We start from the raw sequence: 10134 nt of genomic DNA on the forward strand, positions 1-10134 counted from the left end.
ATTTAAGGTACATAATTATCATTCTAATTCTCTGTTACCAGGTCTATGTAAATCCTATACCATACTCCTTCCCTACAGCACACAAATATTAATATAATATGCTACATATTATCAACTAACTGAGCAGAGGTGCGGAGTATTTCGTATTGTTGCCTCTAGGTGTGTGATTTTACCTCGCATGCTTATTTTTTACAAGTGGGCCTTTTAATCGTGTAGTAGTAATAGTTCGAACCACACAACTTAACGACAGTGTTTGCAAATGTTCGGTCTAAACACCTGTGGTGGCTCGTACTATGTAAGTTACCAACGTAATTACCTCGATAGTTTGAACTATGCTTTTGGAAAACAGCTAGGTTAGGGAAACGTACCCTGGAACTATTTGTTAGTCAGCTTCTGCTTGAAACCCCATCCCTAATTCATTTTACACTACCATTCAAACCCTTTGATCCTCTGCTCTTGACTATGTTCTGTACATATGTCTATTTAAATAATATATATGTCTGAATATTTCAACAGAAAGTACCCTAAAGTGGCTCTGTAAGACAGAATGGACTAGAACTTTTAGGGGGATCAGCTGAGCTCGTAGTCCAGCTGAGATAGAATAAATCATCCGCGACACATCGCCGCGCTTAGTTGGCTGAAACATGCACTCTAAAGTCTTCCGTATATAACTTCCCTGTTTTGTATAGGAAACAACATAGACTACAAGTCTGAAATTATTTGTTATCCACAGCAAATAAAGGTTATGGATTTAAATCAACAACAAAGTATGTACTTGTTTGTTACACCACTTTCTATTGAGCGCCATGGGAGAAAACACATTTTATTTAAATGACATTTCACAATGATGTAATCTGTCTATCCTGCTGGTGAAGCTCTTACAGCTGAATTTCTGTTATATTTTGATGTGTGTTTGTGGAGTGGAAAACCACCTCTGATTCTACCATCGACCTGCTCAAAGTACTTCTCCATTCACAAAGCCTTGTTTGTGCACTTGCTTTTATTGAGCATTGAGGTGGAGTCTCACACACTCGCAGACCTTATGTGATAGCTGAAAGTTCAATCAGCATTTTCAAAAATCCATCGTCATTGCCATAATCATTATAATGTTTTCTACTTTCAAATCCTAGATTGATGAACACGATAGGGGGCAATCTAAATGTGTGTGCTTGAAAACTAGGGCTCCAAAGATAATGGTACAACTGAAAATGCTTGGGCAATTTTTAGCCCCCCTGCCGTGAGGGAAAAGGGTCCAACCAAACGGGTAAAAAAGCTCATTGAATAGTTCACTACTCGGAGATGCGTCCAAGACTGAGCTGTGTCATGTGACGTGAATAGTGTTAGTGAATAGTGAACAAATCAATTGATGTTTTGGTTAACCAACTCTCGTGAAATCATAGACTGACTGCTTTACAGCTTCATAATTAGATTTTCATATCAGGATGCAAAATGCGTAATATCGACCTTGCTGTCGTATAGTCCCTGAACTATTCTTCTGGAACTCAAGCTTAAAGTATGCAGTCCTTCCAGACGGCTTTTTCTGCAGCCTGCGGGCGAGTCTCCTATTTCAGCACCTGGACAGCGCCTTATCATATCCACGTTATTAACAAATACAAATCTTTCCTTAGACTAATGACAAACACGAAATACTTTTACGTGTTTTAATGTCGTGTCAACAATTTCTAAACGTTGTTCATAAATTCATCGTTCAACATTCATCCTGGGTCGCAAAAATTATGAGAGAGGGAGAATCTAATCTGTACGCAGAATTGACAAAACTTGTTGCGAATGATTTTGAATGAGCCAGTTTAAATTTTTCGAGTAAGAGTTTTGGTGAATGAGTCACTTTGTGGTTGTTCTCTAGGTCTGTGCTGTGTTGTTTCGCAAATAAAACGAGTGTCCAAGGCAACCGCTGAGGTGCAGCTGCGTTGTGCTGTGAAATCTGACCAACAATTGAGAGTACTGTTCGCCATCTTCTCGCTTTTCTTAGCCATTTGCATAGTCCGTTCTGCTTGACTGACTACCATAACGGGTCTGGGAGACTTCCTTTGTCCCCTAATCACCCGAAGACGAAGGGGGTGTCGGGGTTCAGGTGATGAACCATCTAGATTCCCTTTGGAGTGCACAAATGTAAACCCTTGTTTCATTTAAAGAAATGCTTTTAACCGAAGAGCCCTCGAAACAAAATCAGCCGTCCATTTATTTAGACAAATAGTATTTTTCTATTCAATCTAAACTACTAATCAGAACCTTCGCGTGCCCGAATTCTTGCCCAAGGTAATGCAATCCAATACACTTACAAAAAAGAACAAAATAACAAAATATGAACTTTGGCTCACTATGCAAAATAAGAACTAAACTTTGGTAAAGTTCTTGGAGTGGCCTTCAGTTTTTGCTGTCGGCTCCATTAGGATTGCTACTGGCCTACTGATCTCCTCTCTCAGGACACTGTTGCATTTCGACTAATTAATTAATAAACAGTCGCTTTTTTTTAAGCTTCAAAGGTCTACCAAACAAACGTCTTCATTTGCTCGTCTCTGTGTGCCAACGTGCCCCTTTGTGTGTGTCTGTATCTATAAGCTTTTGACAAACAAACATTAGCCATAGCCTAACATAACCCTATACTGTGTTCAGCATATAGAAATGTATGTGTTTGAATTAACACTAAGGATTCACAAATACAGCGACTTAAACTAGAGTAAAGGAAGATGTTATATGGGGTTCGTATAGGGGCATAAAGCACAGGACAGTCACAACAACATATGGTACAAAATAAGAGGTCGTTTCTAAAAATATCAAGGTGCTCTCTCTTTCTCTCAACTACTGGCGGTTTTCCATGCTGGGATGCGTGAGGCTCTGTGTGGTCCCAGTCGGCCTATACTTTCACTACTTTGTTAGAACTGCAAAGGCTTCCTCAGCTCCCTTGCACCTGCGTCGCTTCTTGTTGCCTTCAGGAATGCGCTGAGGCTTGTAATCAGCTTTGTGAAGTCAATGAGTGCACGGCTGACTGAAACTTTCCAACCTCACAACGCATCGGACTGCTGAATGGTAGTCAGCAAGAGGGGGCTCTCCATGCCTCGGCCAAATTCCAGCAGAGTGTCGCACAATCACTCCTACCCAGGCCTCGGGAAGGCGGACATGGGAGGCAGATGGAGGAGCGAAACAAGTGTGGGCTAACAGGGCTGAAACAAATGAACAACTCAAGCCTGATGTTCCCCACCTAGCTGGAACTGACAACATTCCCGTTAAGTCCACTCGTAATATCGATGTCACCTTCAGGATTAAAGTGATGATGGGAGAATATCGCTGATTGTCTCATATTGTCCCATATATTCACTCTAGTTTAACAATATAGGCTATATAGGTTTGACTCCATCTTCAGACTCCACATGCCGTCGTTTCTATTAATCCATTAGGCCTATTAAATAAGGTTACTATTTAAGATAGTTGTACTACAAGACATTGAGTCATTGCGCGAAATGTAAAATGCACAGTGCAACTGTACGATACAATGAATGAGGGTGTATGAACACATTTGCTCTTCTTAACATAATTCGTTTATTTATTTGTATATATCGCGTCTGACTTGATTTCTTGCAGGCGGCTGTGCGTGGTCCGACACTCAACGTCTGCTTTCGGAGGGGTGTTGGATTAAGGGGTTGGAAGATTGTTAAACATGTCAACGTGTAATTGCACGATAAGGCCCTCGCGAGAAATGCGTTGTCCCAATTGCTATTCCTCTTCCATTCTAATCTCACTGTGCACACTACTCCTCTCCAATCTGTTTTCCTAATCTGATGTGACACAACAGCATCCAATGGTGGTGAGAGTTTTTAGAGACTAGAAAAAATATGCAGAGGCGTGATAAACTGATTCTAATTATCCACATTTAGGACACCGGTGTGCAGGAGATCGGGGGTTCAGCAAACAGAAAAATATAGGCCAACGGTGCCTGTTTCCGGGTAATAAATATCTTACTATAAGATAACGCTATCGGAGGACTGTCGCGATTTATTGGCCGACTGTTGGTCTCCTTCCGTCACATTCTCACGAATTGGGAAATTACTTGATGTGATTTACTAAACTGCTCATTGATTAAAACTGGAAACGTGCCAAGTTTTGCGCTGTCTTTGTGTCTTTAAATGTAAATCCTTGTTATTTTCACACTTTGTTGTGGGAAACATTCGCCAGTGTTTCGTGTGTCAGTTTACTGAGACAATGCGATACAAATCATCCTCTGATAATGTATTAGTTAATTAGTTAATGTTTTAGATACACGTTGTTCTTTAGACTGTACTAGTTCTTACTAATGTGCATTTTATATTACATATTCTATATTCGAAATTAATGTGAATTGTTTAAATTAATTTAACTGAAATGTGACCAAATATACCATGTCCGTGCTTCTGCAAAGAATCGTCAATGGGCCGAATTTCATGCTGTAAAAAAACTAAGTAGCTTATGTAAATTTGCAGTTGGAGACAACTGGCTAGTGGCTCAATACTTCACTATGGGTATTTTAGGTCAGGTCATACTCACAGGTAAAATATACATACATCGTGCAAGTGTATTATTCTGGAGATTCGGTGTTGTTCCCAAGAGTGCACGGGATCTGACGTAACGGTTCCGGTTGGTAATTGGTAAAAACCATTGACTTGCCTCTGACCTGGGGGTTGGTCCCTGACTATGTCTAATCTCTTTCTGACTGACACTAAACGCTCTCCACTACCCTCGTGCATTCATCTCTACTGCCCCGGCGCATTCATTTAATCCCCGCTGACACCTAACAGAAGAAGACTAGGGTTTTCTTGACGGCTGGGATTCACTTATGAATAACAAAGCAGTTTAGGATGGGGAAAATAGACCCACAAGGAAATTATAATATAGCAATTCTTTATTTTTGTAAATTACAAAAGGTTCTGTGTAGTAGACAAAATCCTTGTAGACTATAGACAAATGATTTTAAAGCCAGGCAAATAAACTCCGGACCGGATTTCTGAAGTGGAGGCTGAGGGATTTAACATGTTGGTTTGTACCTAGACTTTAAATAAGGAGAGAGAAGAGAGTTCATTGACCAATGAATGATGTGTTTTTCATTGTGTCCTCTGTTCTTCCTGTTTCTTTAAGGTTTACAAGTCTTGAACTTTGACCTTGTACTTCAAAACAATCGAACGGCAGTTGTAGATTTTCTTATAACAATTTTAATAGCCGATCCTAAATTACTTCTGTTGCAATAGGTTTGAAGTTTCGCGTCATGTAGTTCAAAATAGACGCACTAGCCTACTATTCGAAATCTGTTGCTACATTTTAAAGTAGACTAGGCAGACTGCCAACAAGTCACTGATTCAGACATTTTGTAGCTCAGGCTTATTTTAGCATGTTATGTTTGCTCGGTACGCATCTTTATTTTCCGTACATCAACACACGGCAGTTGTGAAATTGTGCTTTTGGTTTTGTTAGGCTTATGTGGGTTAATAAATTAATAAGGGTTCTGATGTGTCAATCAATTGTTATTATGTGTAGCTATTCCATCGAACCCCAGAATTTAGAAGAAAAAAACCTCAGCAACTTTAGTCTAATTTACAAATCCCCAAAGACGTTTAGGAAGTTGTGGTAATGTATAATTGTGATAACAATATGACGGCTTTGCAGATTTTCCCTTCTATTTCACTTGAAGAAATGTAGGCTTATCAGTTGTTGCATACACAGAATACACACATTCAAGTGAACAATGAAGGACTGGATGAAGTGCAACCAAAGCAAGAACCGTGGTGACATTTCATTAGTAGGCTTTTGTCTACGAAATGTCTAAGAAATAATCTGAAGTATTCTCTGGTTAAGAGGATGTCACAGCAACGTAGAAGCTGACAGTCGAGTCTGAACGGTAGGCCATCAGCAAGACTAAGAGATTTCTTTACCTACAAAACCTACTAAAATAAACCATACGAAAACATATTTAAATGACATGTAAAGGACACCGAATACTAGATTAAGTTTTTTTTATTTTACATAGGCCACGTATAGATCAAGTATTAATTTAAGAGATCCTTAATATGAACGAAACGGAAATGAACGTAGACTACTTCAATACCAAGAAATTAAATGAATATGCGTGCAATATTCTTTGGACTTAGAACACAAACATCACCGAAACGGAAACCATCATAAATCACTGTGGATGTGACTGCATATCAATCAATACTAGCATAAACCCCTGCTGAAGGTTGGCTGTTATCATTTTACTTTTGTTTCGCGTTCGTTTCCAAATGACAACCTTGAATTGGTGAAACTATGGTCTGTCACTTCTGCCTGTTGGCACGAACTCGTCACGGTCGGGTAATTCAGCGGATCATTACACATTCATTTGTGTTTAGCCATATTTGTCCTGGTAATCTGCTTGTTTTGGGTCAAGGCTTATTGTGGCTGGATTTGGTTCTGGAAAAGGCCAAGTTTTCCTCTCAGACCTCTGAGTTAAAGGATGCCACACAGGCAAACACTTTTGAATAGTTACCATGGGAAATAAAACATCTGAAAGCGTGTTTTGGTTCTTCGAATTCCTGAATCTATTAAGTAGTCTAATAGGCCTAACGCCTGCTAAAAGAACAAAACAAAAGATGAAACAACTTTTTAGTTTTTGACAGATTCCGGGCAACTGTTGAGAAATTTATTTAACTCATACCAACGCAAAATATATCCTGGGAGAAATGCAATAGCAAATTATTTACAGATGTAGCAATCTTTTCTAAAGTGTATTCACAATGTACAAAGAAAATATACAACACAAAAGAAATGCTTCAATCACAGTTAGCCTACTCTCACTTGTTTACAAATCCGGGAGATGAGAAATGAAAGGATATAACCTTGAAAAACATTTTCCGCGTTCACTCTAATGACACCGTAAACCATCTTATTTCATTATTAAAAAACACTCAACCTAAAGATATCAAATTGGGCTGTTATTCTTCACAAAATAACAGAAAGTCTTTAAGAACTTTGCTAATTGGTAAATTCAAATGTGAAATGTCAAGAAAATTTCCACTTAAGACATCGTCAGACAGTGCCCCTATTAAAACCCATCAAATAGCGTGTTTAAATAAAATTCACTTTTAATTTACAAGTACAACATTCTGTACAAAAAGGTAGTTGCGATTTAAAGAGGTAAATATTTGGTTACTGTTTCATGGGTTGCACTTCTCGTTCTTGTTCCTATTTCTCTTAAATGTGTGTCAGTGGGACTGTTCCACTGACACCTGTGGAACTCTGATAGTGCTGTGGCAAAGCATGAAGTCTACTTTGAACTGCCGGATCACCTGTCTCTCCCGTCGGTAGATACATGCTTATCATTTCTCTCAAGTCTCCGGGACAAGGAGCACGGGGGTGAGTAGAAACGGGAGGGCTTACACTTGGCTCCGATTTCACCAGAGATCCCAGAGCGCCGATGGCGCCCGTGGAAGCCACGCTGGAGTTCTGGTGCTGTGTGTAGGATATCCCACCATAACCCGACGGCGATGCGCTCATATAGCTCGGGGAGTTGGAAATGGGGCTATACTGAAGAGCAGTCATGTCGTAGCGGTGCATGGGCTGGGGGTTGTGAGGGTGATGGTGGTGTCCGTGGTGGTGGTGCGTCCCATTACCCGGGTGCTGGCTGTATGCAAGCTGCGCTTCCTGCATCATCGCCGCGGCTGCTGCTGCTGCGGCCACCTGGCCCGAATAGGCACCGTTCGCCCAGCCGTTCATGTGTGCATAGCTAGCGGTACCAGCATGACCCCCGGGACTGTCTAACCTCTGTCCGACCCCACCTGGGCTCATCCCGAGACCTACACCACCATTCCCGGATCCGGCGAGAAGACCGCTCGCTAAGGAATATTTATCTTTTTTCAGGAGCGTTTTGGTCTTCCTTCTGGGTCTGTACTTGTAATCCGGGTGCTCTTTCATGTGCATGGCACGTAATCTTTTTGCCTCGTCAATAAAGGGTCTCTTTTCTGCCTCTGACATGAGTTTCCACTCTGCGCCAAGTCTTTTACTAATTTCAGAGTTGTGCATTTTGGGATTCTCTTGTGCCATCTTCCGCCGCTGGCCCCGGGACCAAACCATAAATGCGTTCATCGGTCTCTTGACGCGGTCTTGATTCACTTTGCTCCCATTATTTGGCCCCGTGTGCCCCGAATTTGTATTCGATTGGGGTCCTGGGGAGTGTAAGTCCGTTTCCATCATCATGCTATACATTCACCCGGTTTTTGTTTGTCCGCCAATACACAAGAACATTCACTTACGATCACAGTCAGGTTCAGCTGCCACCGACGCGCAAATCTCCCTCTCAAAGGAAAGGACAAAGGTGCAGTAAAATCCAAAGTTTTATCACTTAAGCTTTCCCTTTTCACTGAATGTTTCCATCCACTGCGATGAAAAGCGTCTTGAGCTACTTTCTGTGACAGGATAGAAAAGTTGCTAGAGCGCGGCCATATGATGCGCTTTGACAGCGGTTAAATGAGCTGGAAGCGGCCAATAGCGCTTTAGAAAAGGCGTGATTTGCATGACTTGTGGTCAGGTGACAAGCTGAGGGGAGAGCTAACCTGACGACAGACTGGGGCAGGGAGACTGCATGCCCTCCACCAAAATAGAAAGCAAATGCAAAAAAAAATCCCATTCAACACATTGTTTCCCACATTACACGAAATATATAGCGAAGAAAACTATATAATGCGTTGCAATTGGACTTAGTCTTGTTGTGTGTGTTTAAGCACATCTGAAGAGTTCCCGCTTTTCTATAATGAGTGGGGTTTAATAGATTGTAGAAAAAAAATAGAATAAACATAACAGCTTTCTGAACACTCAGAAAGTAGGCCAGGACTATGCGTCTCCCAAATAGACCTACATCACATTGCACCTCCATGAGAACAAAACTAATCAAAATCATGCAACATGTTACGTTATAAAATATAGATTCAAATGTGTCTATTTCTTACGTATATAAACATATCAGGACTATTGTACTCGTGCTAAAATCACTGATCTTTTCAATGGACTGGAGCCACAGGTGCTCCCGTGTTGTGATGGTTGCTAAGATACATGTGACTGACGCCCAGTGCACGTGCCAGCCGAGCCCTTTTGTCTGTAACCCAAGTGAAGAGGGAGTAGGCTACGGCGGATACAACAATTACTAATGGAAAAGAAGTGACGTGACAAATGTTGCTGCCTCAAGTTGTTAGTGAAACAACTCTTAGAGTAATATCACATAGCCTATTCAACCTCCTAGTGATGGCCAATGAGATAACACATGATGCAAGTGGGGTAGCCTAGGCACAAACACTGAATTTCCAGCTTTTTGCCATTTATTTACCTCGTCAAAAGATACAGACTACACAGAGTGCAACGTGAAGTTTTGCTAGCAGCATATTAAGAAGGTACTGAATTGACCCGTCCTGCAGTTTAACACTGTGTGTGATCGCCGTCTACTGGAAGTAAACCTACCGTGAACGCGCATCGAATAACGCGCGCCGTGGTGCTGAAAGACAGCTCTGTCGGAGAGAGAGACTAGACACGCTTCCATCATAGCCTATTAAGATTTAATAACACATTCCAAACAAACTGGCATCAATTCGGTTACTCAAGACAAGAAACTAGCTATGGTGTGTATTTTTATCAGTATGTACAAGACAAGAAGCAAATATTAACGTTTTAGGTATAAGCTACACCACTCTTATGGAATAACATACAATTGCCATACTGTAGCTGTAATTTATGTATTTATATCTCAGAGCTAAATTTTTAAATAAATAACCTACGCTACAGTATAACGTAAGTACAGTCTGATCATTTACTTAATGTAAGATGATTCATAGCCGTGGACACACAGAAAACTTTTAACCTTATTTGGAGTTCATGCTGCTACTACGACTTTCTTTCTTAATGTGGACAATTGCTGCCACCAACACCATCTCCCACAAGGCGATTTAAGCGTTTTGTGAATAGCCTAGCTATTAAAACAAGCCATATTTAGATTTTCTATACACCAATGTATGCATGAAATTCACTTCATAAATCAGTGTGTAAAATAATCTTAAATTAAAATCATTTGTCCTTTCCGTTTATTAGTAGGCCTTCTGTGCAGTTTCGCAAAAATGGTTGTGTTCA

General features: G+C 40.7%; 1 protein-coding gene across 1 annotated transcript in view; it reads right to left on the minus strand.

The window, feature by feature from the left end:
* Positions 1 to 8615, minus strand: part of sox1b (SRY-box transcription factor 1b) — a 20178-nt gene extending 11563 nt beyond the window's left edge. The window contains exon 1 of the mRNA XM_012819699.3: positions 7402 to 8615. Within this exon, the coding sequence (XP_012675153.2) occupies positions 7402 to 8226 (825 nt within the window). The 5' untranslated portion in view covers positions 8227 to 8615. The remainder of the gene's footprint in view (positions 1 to 7401) is intronic.
* Between the last annotated feature and the right edge of the window lie 1519 nt (positions 8616 to 10134).

The sequence above is a fragment of the Clupea harengus genome, chromosome 21, assembly GCF_900700415.2.
Source record: "Clupea harengus chromosome 21, Ch_v2.0.2, whole genome shotgun sequence".
Lineage (NCBI taxonomy): Eukaryota > Metazoa > Chordata > Actinopteri > Clupeiformes > Clupeidae > Clupea > Clupea harengus.